At 49.8% G+C, this 18,049-nt stretch overlaps 1 protein-coding gene and 1 long non-coding RNA gene across 2 annotated transcripts in view; both read right to left on the bottom strand.

The window, feature by feature from the left end:
- Positions 1 to 118: 118 nt before the first annotated feature.
- LOC142418699 (uncharacterized) lies at positions 119 to 5,060 on the bottom strand. The gene is made up of 3 exons (XR_012778372.1): positions 4,643 to 5,060; positions 2,488 to 4,497; positions 119 to 1,146 (listed from the first exon to the last, which is right to left on the bottom strand). It is a non-coding gene; the product is annotated as an uncharacterized LOC142418699 (long non-coding RNA).
- An 8,127-nt stretch (positions 5,061 to 13,187) lies between these two features.
- LOC142418697 (ATPase family AAA domain-containing protein 3A-like) overlaps positions 13,188 to 18,049 on the bottom strand; it is a 31,525-nt gene continuing 26,663 nt past the window's right edge. The window contains exon 16 of the mRNA XM_075520885.1: positions 13,188 to 13,604. Coding sequence (XP_075377000.1) covers positions 13,425 to 13,604 — 180 coding nt within the window. The 3' untranslated portion in view covers positions 13,188 to 13,424. The remainder of the gene's footprint in view (positions 13,605 to 18,049) is intronic.

Here is an 18,049-nt window from a genome sequence, read left to right as displayed (position 1 = left end):
CAGTGGGAAGAGAGGGATTTTTATTGAGAGGAATAAGGGAGGGAGATGCTAGCCCCAAGAATTTAAGGTGGTAGCCCTGAATCCCAATCATTTCTCCGTCATTCATCATTTTGTATGGAGTGGGCTTGTGCTTAAATGGGGAAAATAGCCAGAACAAAAAGATGATGAATATTATCAGAAACTGCTGTTTTCTTCTATGGATTCCTTGACTCTGTCAGTGGCCTCCTAGTGCTTGACTGCAACGTCTGTGAAGGGAAGCGGACACCATGACTCCCTGCTCTTTTCCTCCCTGCTTCAGCTTCTGTGTCTTGGGGTTTGGTTTATTTTTTCATTATTTCTTATGCCCAGGATCATTTCAGTTATTTACAAGCCCCAAAGCTGGCCAAGAGCCAACCGTACCTGTTTCTCTGCCATTCCTACCTTTGCTATTCCCTAATGCCTCTTGTCTTGGAACCCCAGTTTCTCTCTGGGCCTAAATAATTGCCCGGTCTATACTTATGTCTGTCTGCTTGACTGTCCGTCGTTCAGGACTTCCTACGGTTGTAATGTCTGCAGCCACCCGTTAGTATCTCAAGAATGACTTTTCCTCCAGCAGCTCCTTCCCAAGGCACACCGCTTCGCAGCCTCCCGCGCCGTATGAGCTCGGTGCGTTTGACCGTATGGGCTCATCCTCAAAGGGCAGGAGCTGCTCATAAATACCTGAGCGTTACCCACGCCGTGCCGGATGCGACCTGGCCGAGCAGCTGCTCTCGCTGCCCTTGTGTTGGTGGCACACGCTTAACTGGCAGCGAAGAATAGGTGCTGTATTATAAAACAGGTACACGTCGCGGACGTGTCTTCAGACGGGACAACATTTTGCAGGGGAGAAAATTCCATCGTGATAGGGACAAATACTGAGGCTCTGGAACTAGTTATGGGGGGGGAAAAAGCACTTTAAATAATCGTTCCGCTTGGAGCCTCTCGCAAGAGAGCCTTAAGGCAGTGACCTAAACTCAGACTGAATTGGAAGTCTGGTTCTGCCCTGCTCTAGCAACTGACCTTAGTTGAAATATCATTAAATATGAATCTTACAACTGGAAAGAGTGAAGTGATGGCTCACCCTGATTAAGTCTGATCCACACCAGAATTTCAGCAGAATATGAGGCTCTGGAGGAGGGGGGAAAAAAAATCCTATATGGCACATATTCCCATTGTTTAAGAACAGACTTTTTTTAATCTGCTGTGTCTGCAGCTATTACCTTGTGAGCCTATCTCTTGTTTACACTTAGTCAAAAAAATAAAACAAAAAATACCCTCAGTGCAATTAAATTTACTGGGAGTAATTCACTGGTCTTAAATCCAAGGAAGCCAGAAATAGCCTCACAGAGCAAGGTTTGTCCCAGCACACATGAAACCAGGGGCATTAACCCTGGGGACCTGACGAGGGCTTTGATTCTCATCCTTAATAAATAAGGGCCAGGTTCCTTCCCATGCAGTAAGGCCAGGTCCTGCTCCTGACCCGAGAGATCTGGTGCATCTTCTGTGCCGGGGGGATTTCAAACAGCCAGCTTCACAGACATGAGGTCAGGCTCCTGCTGGGAGGTGCCTTTTTTCTTCTGAGGCTGGGAAGCTACTGTAGATTTGATCCTACGTAACAGAGATGAGAATATGCCTGGTGCTGGGACTGGATAACCTTACCCACCAAGTCAGGATAACCTTACCCACCAAGTCAAGGTAATCTTACCCACCAAGTCAGGGTAACCTTACCCACCAAGTCAAGGTAATCTTACCCACCAAGTCAGGATAACCTTGCCCACCAAGTCAGGGTAACCTTACCCACCAAGTCAGGATAACCTTACCCACCAAGTCAAGGTAATCTTACCCACCAAGTCAGGATAACCTTGCCCACCAAGTCAGGGTAACCTTACCCACCAAGTCAGGATAACCTTACCCACCAAGTCAAGGTAATCTTACCCACCAAGTCAGGATAACCTTGCCCACCAAGTCAGGGTAACCTTACCCACCAAGTCAGGGTAACCTTACCCACCAAGTGAGGGTAATCTTACCCACCAAGTCAAGGTAACCTTACCCACCAAGTGAGGATAACCCTACCCACCAAGTGAGGATAACCCTACCCACCAAGTGAGGATAACCCTACCCACCAAGTCAGGATAACCTTACCCACCAAGTGAGGCTGCCGTGATGAGAAGTCCCTGCACAGGAGCAGCCCAGGCCCATGTGCCATTTAACCCGTGGTGGTACGCGCAAGACGACTGTCGTTGCCAACAGCCAAGTGTCTGCCCTGTCTCCTCTTTGGGGAACGAGATGACAAGCCCCCAGAGAGAAGCAGAAGGTAAAGGAGCCCGCCGTGTTTCGAGTAGCGCAGAACCCCAGCACCAGCACTGCATCGCCCCAGGCAGCGCCTGCTCTCTCTCTGCTGGACATCGGCACTCTTGTCCCTATCCCATCCCCTCAGCCGATTCTGCTCGAGGTGTGAGCCTCACCAACCATGCCTGACCCTGTGGTCTCTTGTTCCTCTGCCCAAGTGAGGTTGCTACTGTTGCTCGCAGCTCAGTTGTCTGTGAAGTCTGCCGTTGCACTGTCTTCTTCTCCCGTGCATGTGTTCGTTTTGCTTTTGTCTGGTTGTGGGGGTGTTTTCTCCTTGTTTAATCGTCTGAGATGTACTAGTGTTGACTTGTTTGTTGTTCTCTTGCCTCTGATCCAGTCTTCACACACAAAAAAACCCAACCAAACAAAAAAAACCCTCAGATCAAAACCACCACAACAACAGAACCCAAACCCAGGAAAAACCCCGAACAGAAAGGGTTCAGCTGGGAGAAAATGACTTTGGCATCAGGGAGCTGACACAACAAGGTCAGGGCTAGGCAAGATACCGGTCAGAACCTGGGGAAGAGAAGACATGGGGTTGCAAAGCTTTGTGACGGCAGCTGCGTCCGCGACGGCAGCTCTGTAGGGACGAAGGAGTGGGAAGCGTGCGCCATGTCTTAGCGCTCACCCGCCAGATGCTTTGAGGGAGGCTTCTGCAGAATTGGGTAGTGGGGGGAATTCTGTGCCGCCTCAGGAGGGGCTATTTTTAGAGCAGAGACAGAGCTTAAGACTGTATGTGCTAAGTCTCCAGAGCTGGGATCGGCACTGGAAACATTCTCCCGCATTTTTGGCGTGAGGAGCCCGGGTTTGGCTGCCTGCACGCCGGTTGGGTGCGTGCTGGTGGTTGGGACCCGTTGCAAAGGAGAGGGGTGGAAAGGCAGGCGGTGAAAAGCAAGAGGCTTGTGAAATCCATTGTATCAACAAGTAGCTCCTTCTCAATTCAAGCAGCCACTTACCAGCACTGCTGAATAAACCCCTTGCCCCCGAGTGAGATCCCTGAAGGTAGCGTAAAGCTAAACCCGTTCTACGCCAACCTTCTTTCCATTCTAACCACCTTCTTTCTTCTCAAGTGAGCCATACGTTAAAGAGCAGGCCTCTCAAGCTGGGTTTCTCCTCCGCTTTGCTTCCTCTCTGGCATCTGTCGTTCCGCCACGTTCAGTGGCTCACTGCGGGGTGGCTGCGGGCAGGGCAGAAGCGACAGGAGGCCAAATTCACCGTAGGTGTAAGAAGAGCTGTGCCGGGAGGGGCTAGCAGAGCCGCACGTTGCTTCAGGAATGAGAGGAAAGGAAGAGCCCAAAGCCACCACACGTGGGATTTCAGGCGTAGCCCAGAGCAGACCAGGTACTAGGCATGCCTTCTTTGGCCGGCTGCTCCGATGCAAGGAGAAGGACCCTTCCCCTTGGAGGAACAGTTTGGGAAGGCGTCTCCTGCGATACCAGCCATCCGTCCACTGTGCCCTCTTACTGCTCAGCTAGCCCTTGAGCTGGCCAGGGAGGCATCAGTTGGCCCATCCTGGCTGAAGTATCTGGCAGCACCTATCAATAAACGGTAAAAGACCAGAAGCGAGCCCACAACGCACGTCCCGGGCATTCGCAGCACGGTGGGGTGGTTTTAGTTACTCACTGCTACTCTCTACCTCATTTTCCAGTTGCACTCAGCTGGGAGAAGGGAATCCCTGGTCAAAAGGGATACTAAAAAGAGCCGCTAAGACGATTAAGGGACTGGAGCACCTCTCCTACGAGGAAGGGCTGAGAGAGCTGGGACTATGCAGCCGAGAGAAGAGAAAGCTCAGGGGGATCAATGTATATAAATTTCTGAAGGAAGGGTGCAAAGAAGGCAGAGCCCGGCTCTTTTCAGTGGTGCCCAGTGACAGGACCAGAGGCAATGGGCACAAACTGAAACACGGGAGGTTCCGCTTGAACATCAGGAAACACTTTTTTTTTTTTTTTTTTACTGTGAGGGTGACCGAGCACTGGGACAGGTTGGCCAGAGAAGTTGTGGAGTCTCCATCCTTGGAGACAGTCAAAAGCCAACTGGACATGGTCTTGGGCAGCCTGCTCTAGGTGGCCCTGCTTGAGCAAGGGGGTTGGACCAGATGAACTCCAGAGGCCCCTTCCAACCTCAACCATTCTGTGAAGGGAAAAAAAAAAAAAAAAAAAGCCATGCAAATGGTATCAGGTGAGCTGAAGCCCACTGGCTTTGCAAGAGACCAAGAGCTGGTACTTCAAGACGGCAGCAGGCAGCGCAAACACAAACATCAATAGCCTTTGCTTACCTTGGAGACGGTCTAGGCGAGCCCAGGCAGGAGAAAGCCCTGGGGGAGCCAGCGAGGGAAGTCCTGATCCAAGGTCATTCCCCAGCTCGGGAGAAAGCACAGTGTGAAGGCAACATTTCACGTGTACTGGCTCCCTTGGAAAAGGGAGGGCAACGTTCACGCTTCACCTTCCCTTGTATGAAGGCTCGAGGCTTGCAGGCGGTGAATGACACGGGGCGCCTCGGTCTCATTTCAGATTTCACTTCGAGACAGCTTCACAGCGGGAATTTAACATTCAGCGTGGCACTGACGAAGAGCGCGTGTGTGGGTGAACACGGAGGTAACGAAGGCCTCTTCTGCACGCAGGGGGCTTTGAAGGTAGACATAGCCAACAGAAGCTCCCAGAGCACCTCTGGACGTAAAAGAATCGAAGTACTTCTATTACGAGAGCATATGGTACAAATAGAAAGACATTTGGATCAAATGCTTTGCAACCTGGGCACACCGGTGGAACAGATAAATGTTTCAGCGGCAGGCAAGGGGTGTAGAGTAGGGGACAGACAGGGCATGGTCTGTTGGGCAGGGACACAGGACTGCTGGTTCTGCCTTAGGAGGGAGTGAAGAGGCGATGTCCTCTTAGGCCAGCCCAGCTCACTGTGGTGCCCAGGAAATCACGAAGAAGCGAGCGAACGTACTGAAGGAAAAAAGAAATAATAAAAACGCCAGGCCTGCAACCTCCACGCATGTGGGCTGTTGGGGCAACAGAGAAGGAAGCAAAGGAGGAGGAGGATGTGGGCAGGAGGAAGGAGGAGCTCTGCCGGTTTGCTGCATCCTGGCTCGGCTCTCAGGATGCCGTTCCAGTTTTGTGTGCGCGTGTCCGTGTGTTTCTGTCTCCGTGTGTCACCCTGCGCTCGCTGCATGAAGCCTACTCCTCTTCTTTAGTACCTCCCCTTCATTTGCACTCATTTCTTTTCCAAAGGGGTTGCTAGCTGTAGTCCCCTCTTCGAGCTGAGCCCTGGGATTTCCAGGGAGGGGTGACGCCAGGATGGCTCAATCCTGCGAGGTGCCAAGCACCTCGGCTCGCAGCGACTAAGGCAGTGGAAACCCTTGCAGGACAGAGCACGCAGTTTAGGAAGATTTTTTTCAATAGTGCTCTGCAGTGAGAACACAAGAACAAAACGGGGAGTGCTGTTTTCCCCGCCTGTAATCCTTCTTTTCTTTTTTCTGCGCTCAAACCAATTTTGCATGCATCGGGCAGGAAGAGGTGCAACGCACGTTGATACTAACAGAGAGAGAGATTATACTCTGCTCGGAGTCTAACCATAGAATAATCTCTACTGTGGTTGCAAAGCAATAATGGCTAATTTTTTTATTAAATACACTTGCACAGGCAAATGTCACCTACAGTTTGTGTTCTCCGGCGGCCGTGCTGGGAGCGGTGACAATGCTGTGCTGAAGCGAAGGGGAGCAGCTGAAGGCCGCAGAGAGCTTGGGGGTGGGGGAGGCAATAGAAAAAGCACACTGTGATTTTATTTGGGTCAATGAGCGAGTGTATTTCAGCCATTCCTTCCCTTTCAGTAATATGTTTGTATAATAGATAACCAGTTCAGCTCCTGAAACTAAGCCCGTCCTTTGCTGTTTGTCAGTAAAATAGTTTTTTGCATGTTTTGCATCCGAGTGGTTTTTCCAACCCTTTGAACCGAGTGATGCTGCTGGGGCCAGAGGCTGGAGGCCTGCTAGGAGGAGCAGGTCCCCCGCTTATGGGCAGGGGTTTCAGAGAGGAGGAGGAGGAGGAGGAGGAACAAGCGTGGCTTGGACGGTGTGGGAAGAAGCTGCGCCCAGCCTTGAATTTCCCCCAGGTTATGGGACATCACAGGACGCTGTCCCAGATTTTAGCCCGCTTGTCTCCCACTCACTGGGAACACAGGGAAGCTCTAAGGTCCAAAACTGATTTAAAAAGAAGATAAATATTTTACTGCTAAAACCAAATGCTGGGTGCAGGAGCGTGGGCCTCTCTCGCCTGTTGCCTGCAAGGGCAAGCAAGGAGGGCACGGTGCAGGAAACCTAGGGCTTTGGCACGGACCGGGAGAGGTGTGCTCATTTCCCATTCTAGCAGTACCGAAACCTGCCACCGTGAACCAGCCCTTTAAGATTCTTCATTCTGCTCTTTTCTCTCCTGGAACAGGACCACACGTACACAAACAGAGCAAGTCTGACACCGAGTGGGACTGCGGTCCTTATGTGCAAAGATGCCGATGCACGAGTTGTTCTACAAGTCTGGGCAAATCTGGGCACATCTTACTCAGGCTTGGTGGAGACACTACGTGAAAGCAGAGCAGCAATAAAAAAAAACCACCCCCAACACCCAAGCAAAGAAACCCCCACAAGAATAAAACCCACAGCTCACAGCAGCAGGAGAGAGAGGAAAAACCATGCAGGCAGCAAGGCAGTGAGCTCTTGTCACGGAACTGACTGATAGCTGCAGGCACTGGCATCTCAAATTATGTCTGGGGGTAAAAAAACCAGCCAGCAAGAGAGAGAGCTGATGTGACTTCTGTTGAGGTGAGAACAAGCAGAGATAGGGCAAGAGCTGGAGGACTGCCTGGGGACTTCTCCGAGCTAGCCATGCACTGGTCCCCTTTGCATGTCTTATAAAAATAATAATGTCACGTAGCCTGGTGATGCTGCTAGAGCTTCATTCCAGGAGATGCCATATATCAGAAGATATCACCAAGATTTGGTAAGGCTGTGCTACCTCAAGGAATCAGGGGAAAGAGAAGGAAAATCAGCCAGCAAGGATACACTGTCCCAGGTCATTCAAAGGAAGATCTGACCCATACCTGTCCTTCACCAGGCACCCAATCTCTGCTGTCGGTGCTTGGTAGGAAGAGATGATGAGTAAAGCAGCCTGGTGGCATTTACTGAGTATCCAGTTGATTGAAGCCTTTTGGTTCCTCTTCTACAGCAGCTCAGATGGGCAAACTTTGCCTTCTCCCAGTGCCCGCGTGGTTGATGTCTGTGGGAGCGATGCTGGCCGAACGACAAGGTCCAGCAGAGTACCAGGAGTCTGTGAAAGCACTGACTCAGGGATGCACATCATGAACGGCCTGGAGGTTGCAAGAGAAGCAGGGTGGAGAGGTAACCATTGGAGAAAGGCTTTTCTATTGTCATTTTTGGCTTGTGAAACTTTCGTGGGATCGCTGACCTACAAATAGCCCTCAAACCGGATCCTAGCTCCTTGCTCCGCAAGTGATGCGCCTTGCGCTGCCTCTCAAGGTACCCCAGGACCACATCTGCATCACCTGCCAAAAGCTGGCACACGGCAGCCGGACTGCCCACGCATGCCCCTTTGCTGCTCCGAGACCCCTTTGTCTGTGCAAGGGGGAGCAGCAATCCCTGCTCTTGCTGCAGCCACACCGTCTTCCAGCTCTTCACCAGCAGGTGGGTTCGCTATGTACGATCTCCTGTGTTCGCTTTGGTTTCTTTTGTGGTGCTTTTGTGCATCCAGGCCTTCGAGCTGCACTGGCACCAAAGGGCTGTGCAGGACTGGAAGACAGGCCCAAGAGAGGAGAAACCCCGGGCAGGGAAAGCGCAGACCTGGCAGGCTGCACACCAGGTGAACGCAAGGACAAGCCACCCGCAGGAAGTCGCAAATCCTGGCCTGTTTTGGTCAGGATCCCTCCAACAGATCCCCATTACTTACATCCACGTGCCAACAGCACTCGGTCACTGGCTGCAGAAGATGGGCTGCCTTCCGTAAGCAAAGAACCTCCTGGAGCAGCAAGGCTCCCCAGGGCAGGCCCGTGCCTTGCGTTACAGGCTGGACAAATCAATCCGATTTGCCACATTTTTTAAAAAACCATATAGGGAGAATAGTAACGTTGCAATAAAATGGAAACAGCCACAATGGATTATAAAAGAATCTGAGTGTTTCTTCTCCATTCAAAACACAAACACAGGTTGGCAGAGAAATACCTCCTGGGGAGACTCCTGTCTCCCCCCAGTCCTACAGCGTGGGACACGCACTGGTGAGAAGGTGTGCGGCGCTGGCATCCTCGTCCTGGCGCAATGGAACTTTCCTCCCAGTGTATCACATTGAAAAGTAAATACTTCAATGGATGGCAACTGAGAGTAGATAGATGACCGTATTATAAATCTGTCTCCCAGCTGCAGTGTTGAAGCAGAGAGAAGGCGTTTCAGCTGCCAGTGGCAAAGATGGGGAGTGATGGATTGCTTGCTAATCCATCTGCTCTTAGATTTGCTCTCCAATACAAAATACTATTTTAATAAAGTGCTATTAGCTCATAACTCACTCAGTGTCAGGGAGAGGAGATAACCTCTGCCTGGGGTTGGCATCCTATATCCCCGCGTGGAGTGTTAACAAATCGCTAGCTGGGTGCCACCTCCACCGGGACATCATTCATCCTGCGAGCTGACAGCAAACCAAACTTACTGATGAGGCTGGCAGAGGTGACAGAGGCCCTGCATTTAAATCTTTGATGAGGCAGGAGTTGAACAATGACAGCTGGCCTTTTTTCTCCTTTCCTGTTGCATTCCACATGCGCAGCAGCAGTGACAGCAAATGGCACAGCCATTCAGCGGGCAGGAGGGCATGAAACCACCTAGCTGGTGGCTAGGAGCGACGTGCATAGCAAGAGGGACAAGGAATCTCTTTTCAAAGGCAGGATTTAGAGAGCTGGTAGCAATAGTGCCTGGGATGCATGGAGAGAGCTGGCTTCAGCAGTCCAACAGCCCACGGCCCGTGATGTGAAGGAAGGAAGAGGAGTGTGCAAGTGTGGGAGAATGGATGGAGAACTTTATTTCCTGTGGAAATAAAAAAATGAAGTGTCAACGCTGAGAAAAGCGGCACTTTCAAGCCTGACAGCTACAGTTGTTCCAGGCTGCGCTAAGACTGACCAGGGGCAGAACCGCAGAGTCCATGAGCTACCCACGTTCCCAGCGTTCCCCACGCTGCTAGCACAAGGGTGTTGAGCTCAAACAATGGGATTATTTGGCTGGAACCTACGCCGCCAGCTCCCAAAACACTGTCAGGGAAGAACACATGGCATGGGTTTGTACAAGTGGAAGCCCATGCCACTCCTTCAATGCAGTGGGAAGAGATGAAAACAACTGGGTTGGAAGATTGGACCCAAGCAAAACACCACCTCTGCCACTCCTTACCTGCCTTACCTGACAGATGTAGCACCCCAAGCCTCCTCAACCCTCTTGAGTCAGGCTCATCTCTGGCTTTTCTGCTCCACCGCCTCGGTTTTTCCCAGCCTAGGTGCCACCTCCCTCTCTTCTTCACAGGTGGGAAGTAAGACATCCATTATTCAGCAAGAGTTTGATAAATGATGTCTCCATACTACTGGGCTAGGTACAAACAGTCCTGCTGCTGCCAAGGGTAGAAGTGATTGCGGACTTTCCGGCATTGTATTAATCGGGATATCTCAGAAGGGGACGGGGGACGTGCCTGCTCTGCCCAGAGCCACAACATTCTCTGGAAAGGAGGACGAGAACTCACTGCGAATTTCAGACACAAAGATGCTGTCACAACCTACCAGGCAGGGGCTGTGGAGGGAGATTGTGAACAGAGAGAAGAAAACAAGTGAGCCCTGAAGCGCTCCACTCCTGGGATTTCAACCAGCACCAGGGCTGCACAAGAGCCTGCAACACATTGCTAACAAAGCATGAAGAGCACAGACGTGCAAAGCTCTGACCAGCTGACTGAGGATTTTTGAGGGTGAAGGGAGGTTGAGACACACAGGACAAGTTCTGTATATTAAAGGGTCCTGTTCCTAGGAGCAAGCTCCTAATAATATGAAGTATAGAAATGTCCCTACTTACCACTCCCCCACCTTTTAAAGGAAAATAAACTCAAGAAAAAAAAGATTTCATTTAGTAGAGAGAGCATCATCTTCTGGGCTGCCCAAGAAGGGGAAAGAACTTTTCCCCCTGGGATACAAGCAGCACCAGCTGGTGAGCCACACCAGAGCACCCTCTCAATACACACCAGAAACACGAAGGCACCCGCGTGTTCTCAAAAGCACGCAGGGGTCTGTCTTCAAGACAGACAGTTCCTTCCATCCACATGAAGCCCACGCAGCGAAGCTCAGGTAAGGACTAGTGGCATCCATCGTTACGAGCGGTCATTAAAAGCCCTTAAAAACTCACTGAAAAGTCCTTCTCAGGCAAACCTGAGAACACTTAGGTCAAGCTTGTGCTTCTGCTGCCTTCCCTGCCACAGCAAGAGGCTACTTCTAGCTAATCGTTCTCCCGAACCTGCAATTAATCACTGCTGCGTAGCACAGGAGCCTGGATCATAGCTGCATCACAAGCACCGCGCTCCCTCTGCTTCCGTGTAGGGACCTGATGCAATCTGAAGGAGGCATCGCGTGAAACAGCTGAGACAGCAACTGCTGTGCCTTTCTCACAGCTTTACAGCAGGATTCTCTGCCCGGCTACCGGTGTCAGCAAAAGCGCAGTCAGACAGCATAAGGACAAGACACCAGTACCTTTCCCCTCTCCCCAGCTCCTTTTGTGCTTTTGAGATGATTTTTGAGGGAAGAAAGGGGAAAAGTATTGAAGGTGTATGTCACAATTAGAGATTTTAAATCACACAATATCAGACTGTTCCCTCACACAATTCATTAGCAAGGGTTTTTTAGCAGAGAGCAGCTCTGCTTAGCTCCCCTTCCATCTCTTGGAGCTTAACAGAAATATAATTCCAGTAAAATTTAAATAGGAAGGGGAAAGCCTAGAATAGCTAATCCTCTAGTAAATCAGTGGACTAAAGGACAACTACACCTAGGCTGAAGGGGAGGAAAACCAAATGGCATTCAAGTTTATTTCAGTCATTCAGAACATAAAGTATGCAGTTTCAGTTTATACAGCGATTCCTCCCTTTCCTCTACAGCACGCTTCCCACAGCGACGTACCTTGCAACAAGTAAGCGTTAGTGGGGCACGAAGTCTGGGCACACACTATTGCTGTGGGACACCTGCCTTAACAAAGGAGCAGACTCCAAAACGCATCTTCAAATTCTCTCTTGGCATCCAGGGGAAAGTATCGGAGAACTATTTTGAGAGAAGATGGCAGCTCAAGGCAGTGAGGGTTTGCAGCTTGAAGAACTATTTCTTTCCTGGTGTCCCCCAAGGCTGCCTGTTCGGAGGACCCTGGTGACCAGCCCTGTTTCGCTCCCATGCTCACAAGCTCTTGTCAGGGTGCATCTCTCGAAGCTCAGTAACAACCACCAGTGAAACGGACAAAGCGGGGTTTGCTGTCGGTTCCTGTCAGAGGAGAACATCTCAGCAAGGTACTCAAGGGCACAGATTTAGGTCAGGCAAATGTGCTTGCGTAGCATAGTTACAGAAGGAGACTCGGAGCAGAGCGCAGAGTTCAAATCCAGTTCAAACTCAGAAAAAAAAAAAATCAAGAGACTTTCTGACCTGTCTCTTCTACGCACACAGACAGAACAAATGTCACCTGATCGAGACAGGCTTGTGTTCATGACTTGACACTGGCACATTTCTCAATTGTTCCAGAAATGCAGCAGAAGACTCATCGAGCAAGAGCAAACAAGTAGCAAACAAGCCCCACTCATCTCTCTCTTTTCAGACCATGCTGGACACCTGTATGCCAGACAGACTTACTGAGCCTTGCCTACTCACCTCCTTAAAGAGAGAGATGATTTTTTGGGGAAAAAAAAATATCTAGGGTTGCTCTCGGGCTAGCTGTAGCAGCACGTATCTGGCTGGAGAAAGCAAAGCATTGTGAGCTGTACGGTCAGAACAGACACATCGGAACCTGGGAAGCAGCAGTTCCTGCTGCAGCTCAGCCCCTCAGTGTCTGAAGGGCTGCCCAGCATCCTGAGCAGTGCTGGAGGAAATGCCAGTTGCTCCACTGCAGTTCAAATAACCTTTTGTGATCCAGGGAGCGTGTGCACTTACTCTGCAATGCCACACTGGAGGGGCATAAAAGCTCTCAGGCTTGGAACACTTAGTGCTTCAGCACTGAGGAGTCATGCTCCAGAGCTTTTAGTGCCTTGCAGCGTACCGCTGCAGGCTGGCTCTACAGCCATCCTCCAGGAGACCCAAGCACAGAGAAGACAAAAGGCAGCAGCCAGGCACCAGCAGATGTAGCCACATCACAAGGAAAGTCCCAATGCTTACCAGCCAACCCGCTGCACAGCTGCAGTTTCTCCTAAGCATCGACTCCAAGGTAACCAGGTGTAGCTGTGAACACCACCAAATACACCTCTGTAACACAGAGGCTACCCTGAGTCCGTGAAGGGGGTGACAACAAGAGAGCAAGGAGCGATGCCGTACAGAGATGTGAGGAAGGAGGTATGTCATCGGCAGGATCCGTGGAAAAAAGATGAGAAATACCTCTGCTGGAGCATAAACCCTACAAAGTTAAATATATGGAAGCAGCAGGCTTGGACAGCCCTGGGTTCCCACAGGCCCCTGTCACTGCGACACTCAAGAACAGTGTCAAATGGCTGAAAAGGATTTGGAGTTTGGGCCTCTCTAGCAGGACAGGCCATACAGACTAACACAGTCAATGGTATTTCAGCAAGGGGGTCCTTTAATACATTTGCTTCTGCCTTATTTAAACCATTTTGTTTTCCGGTGCACTTTAAAAACATGAGATCAAAGGCAGACTGAGGCAATATCCCCTCCCTTGCACCAATGGACACATTTCTCTCAACACATGATTCCACCAAACGTTTGCCCAGAAGTCCCTCCCAGCTTTCTCCCATGCCCACTTCCCCACACATGCTGGTCTGAAGCCTGCAGACGTCTCACACTGGTGTTCCTTTGGGGAAAGGCAGGAGTGGGTTTCTGCCAGTCCCTTTGCTTGCTTCAGCACCCTCTGTTTTCAGCCACTCCATCTTCTGTTTGTGTTGCTGCACAGCATCAGCTACCCGAGCATCAATCATGGCTTCTGTAAGAACACCGTCCTCTGATGCATAAGCTGCAGCCTGCAGAGGCAAAGGCAGAAGTTAGTGATGGCAATTCCTAGGATCAATGAAGATCTGACACTGGTCCCTCTCGTCTTCTTCTCCATGCATGTTTGCCCCCACACTACCTAGCACAACATCCAGTCTTGTTCCAAGTCAGTGGTGGTACCCAGAGCAACCTGGCTAATCGCCATCGGAAAGGTTTTCCTCGATGGAGCTGTACCAGGGACTGAAAGACATCAATAGCCCAAGCACAGAGACACATTCACAGCTACACTGAAGCCTTTGTCTCGGAGCTACTAACAAGCACCTTTGCCTACCTGCCTCTGGATTTCCTGGGAGGCAACATCTTTGCATTCGGAAGAGACAAGGCCTCAGGTTCATAATGCCAGTTGGTCTCAGTTCATAGCCTCAGTTCATAGCCAGTATGGTTAAGCTGCAGTCATACTTGGCTTGTTTAAATTTCCTCTCCTGCTTTAAAAGCACTGCACTTATGAGGCCAATAAGGTAAAGAGTAATAGGTGCATATGGTGATTGAATGACTCCATCCAAGACAATAGAAAATGTTTTAAACACTTACACAGGAGAACTAACATCCGTGCTAGGGTGAATATGGGCAGTGTGGTACCTCTAAAATTATGTCTAATGTACGCTGATCTTACTTTCCTCATGCATTCTACTAGGAATCTCCCCTGCATCACTTCTGTGCTGTGTCAGCTCCCACCCCATACTCATCTGCCCGTGGGACCTTCCCTTTTCTCCCCCCTGCCATCCATACCCCAACTCCCGTCTCTCCAATTCTGCTTGGGAAATTAACACTTGGTCCTGTTGCTACTTCGCTAGGCAGTACAAATTTGATCATAGTTCCTTGCAGAAAGGGCTGAAAAGTACTGACACCCTTGCCAAACAGCCCACAATATTTCCAGTGGCAGCTTAGGGCTGCATGCCGTTTCTCTTCAGCTGCAGCAAAAGGACTGTCACTTTTGTCCAAACATGGAGGACTGCTAGGACTCCACTGATGGACATTTTGCAGATGACAACACAAGCAGCCGTACCCTCCAAGGAAGGGAAGGATGCTTACACTGTTAGCTGTACCCATCTCCAAGGTAACAAAGCAACCCCAAGCTACAGATTTCTAAATCGGGTTACTCCCTATGCAAGTGCTCCTGCAAGCGACTCGGTACTGTGGTTCCTCGTACAGCTACGCTAGCGAGGGAGCTTGGCGCTCATCAGGGTGGGACCCCCTCCAGCTTCTCGCATCCATGCTGCCTGCCCCAAATAGCCCCAAACTTCTGCCCACATCCCTCTCCTTCCACAGAGCTATCACATCATGGATTGCCACATGCCAACCCTTGAGTCTGCAGGGCGTTCCCCAAGATCCCAGTTAGGAATATAAACTTTGGCTTTCGTGAGAGGCTGAAGTGTGCTTCTAAGGTATTACAGACAGGGTCCATAAATCATTAACAGTGCAAAACATCAATTATACCAAGCAACGAGGTTTACTGCAAAAGCATCACAGAAAGAAATTACAGCGTGACCATTTTATGCACCCGCTGTCCAGTGATGTAGATGGGAGAGAAGACAAACCCCAGAGTAAGCTGTTGCACTGGTCCGTTATCATCACAGCACTGCCTAGCCCAGTACAGTAGATTATACCTGCCTATTAGATTACTGCTACCTCACCGCAGGAGGAATAATTATTTCAAGAAATGAGCAAAAGGTTACCCAGGCTGGTTTTCAGCCTCCTCTAGCCTACTTGCCAGCCCTTACTTGGTAGCCCTTTTTGGGGAACTGGTTAGATCCCAAGAGGTCTCACTGCACGAACCACATGTAACCATAGAGCTGGCAGGCGCTGGTTTTTACTGCAAGAAACGTCAAAACAGATCCTTCCCTGTGCAAAACCTTTGTAATCCTTCCTTAAGGCAGAAGTGACAAGTTAGGCTAATGCTCGTACTTCAAGTTAGGAGTAAACACTGGCTGCAGGCAAGGAATGCAGAGAAGTAGAAGGTCTGCAAATAGAGAATTCACTTTGCGTAAAGGCGCTTGTCCTCTGCATTCAACAACAGAGCAGGAGGCATCCTGAACACGACGAGGCAGCTACTTCCCACAAACACCAGGAGAAGAGCACGTTTCCATAACCTGCCACGAATATTTCTACGTGTGTCACGACATGATCTGTCTTCTCTCACCGCTGTAAACGGGGCATGGTGGGAAGGTTCTGTTCAGCTGAAGTATCCTCTCTAACTCACCCCTATAACCCCCCCCTTTTTTTTTTTCCCCAGGACATGACTGGGGACTTAAAGCTAAAAGAAGCCAGCACCCTTTTGTCAACGCAGCCCTCCAGCCAGGAGGATCTGCTGTTTTAAAATGGCGTAAGCGCTTTCCTGGGATGCGCGTTATGTGCCTCCACAGACTAGAGAGGATGTCTTCTCTTCCTCCCTGCCACTGCATACACCATAAATTCAACTGTGGAAACTCCTGCAAAGCTGTGCAGTTCACGCTCTGTTGATTTTCTCAATGACTTTCTATTTATAGAAAGCCTCAGGCCCTAGCTGTCAAGAAAGCAAATGGGAGAAGCAGCTGTCCCTTCTGGGAGTAGCTTGCACACACACAAAAACGGTACTGAGCTTCATTTATATTCATACCTCTGCCTTCTGCGTGGACAAATTTTAACCCATTTTCTCCAGTGCAAGTATTCATGTTTTATAACTCAAATCCAATTATGAAATAATCTGAAAACAAAGTATTGGGGGGGGGGGGGGAAGTAGAGGGATGGAGCACAGATGACGAGTCCAGCCTAGATGACCTAATGTTTCATTTCAGCCAAGAACCGTGGTTTATTTTAACTTGACCAAATTAATCTGTATCCTTTGAATCACATTTATAATAAAAGCAGCCTGCTCAAAAAAACCCAAAGCCACAAGCACCGCCCCGCTTACCTATAACATCTTTCAGCTCAGACCCCTACAGAAACATTAAATTCTGCCCATTACTTGGTCAGGCAGATGATTTTTTTTTTCCCCCCAATTTTTTTAAATATAAATACCTTTTTGCTCCCTGAACTTTGTTATGTGTTGCATTTAACCCCAGCCAGCAACTAAGCCCCACGCAGCTGCTTGCTCACTCCCCCCGGTGGGACGGGGGAGAGAATGGGAAGAGTAGAAGTGAGAAAACTCGTGGGTTGAGACAAAGACAGTTCAATAGGGAAAGCAAAAGCCGCGCACGCAAGCAAAGCAAAGCAAGGAATTCCTTCACTCCTTCCCATGGGCAGGCAGGGGCTCAGCCATCTCCAGGAAAGCAGGGCTCCAGCACGCGTAACGGGGACTTGGGAAGATAAACGCCATCGCTCCGAACGTCCCCCTCTTCCTTCTCCTTCCCCAGCTTTATATACTGAGCACGACGCCCTATGGTATGGAATAGCCCTGTGGGCAGTTGGGGTCAGCTGTCCTGGCTGTGCCCCCTCCCAGCTCCTTGTGCCCCCCAGCCCACTCGCTGGTGGGGTGAGGAGAAGCAAAGGCCTCGACCGTGTGTAAGCCCTGCTCAGCAGGAACAAAAACAGCCCTGGGTTATCAACTCTGTTTCCAGCACAAATCCAAAACACAGCCCCATGCTAGCTACTGTGGAGAACATTAACTCTCTCCCAGCCAAAACCAGCACAATGTCAGTGGCACAACAGGCAAGGAAATGACATCTCTATCATTAACACTGGAACATAAAACTCCTGGGAATTCTCTTGAAGTGTTGCCAAAACAATTTTCCAGAGATTACGGCTGGAAATAGTGAAAGGTTGCTTTTTTGACATGTTATCTAAAGCATATCAATGGCTTTAAGTACAGGGTGCAGAACTAGAAAGTCTGCACATTACTATAAACAGATCTGAAAGGAATTTTTAAGTGTGTAAATGCATCTAATCCGTGCTATATTCATAAAGGATTAGATATGAGGACTGGAAAAGCACAAGGACAAAAGGGAATGCTCAGTCTTCTGCAGAAGAGATTAAAATGGATTTCTAGCATGCAGACTATTAGCTGTGCCAGACAGCAATATTTTTCCCAGCACTAGAGGTTACACCCTCTGCTTTTCTGCATCTTATTTTTTCTGTTTGGTAAATTCAGGACAAACTGAGCCAGGCTGAAACAACAGTGAACTAGAAATTCATGTAAATGACAGCCAATCAATTTCAGGCCCAGCTTATAGCAGAATTAAGCCTATGAAAGCTGCAGCTACTGCTCAGGCTTCTAGTTTAACCGAGATGTTTTTGTTAAAAGCAATATTGGCAGAGGACTCCAAAAACATCTTCATGGGAATGACTGCGAGGCCACGGGACAGCAGAGTGGCCATATGCTGCCGTTCTAGGTTACTCTCGGTAAGAGCCAACAGATATGATAGTTTCTCCTCTACTGCTTCAGAACTTCACTTTTCCCCAAACCATCTCGGAGGTTCAGTTCTAGCCACGAGAGATGACC

Source organism: Mycteria americana, chromosome 18, assembly GCF_035582795.1.
Source record: "Mycteria americana isolate JAX WOST 10 ecotype Jacksonville Zoo and Gardens chromosome 18, USCA_MyAme_1.0, whole genome shotgun sequence".
NCBI classification, from domain to species: Eukaryota; Metazoa; Chordata; class Aves; order Ciconiiformes; family Ciconiidae; genus Mycteria; species Mycteria americana.
The sequence above is the reverse complement of the archived record's forward strand: the minus strand, read 5'-3'. Positions and strand labels throughout refer to the sequence as shown.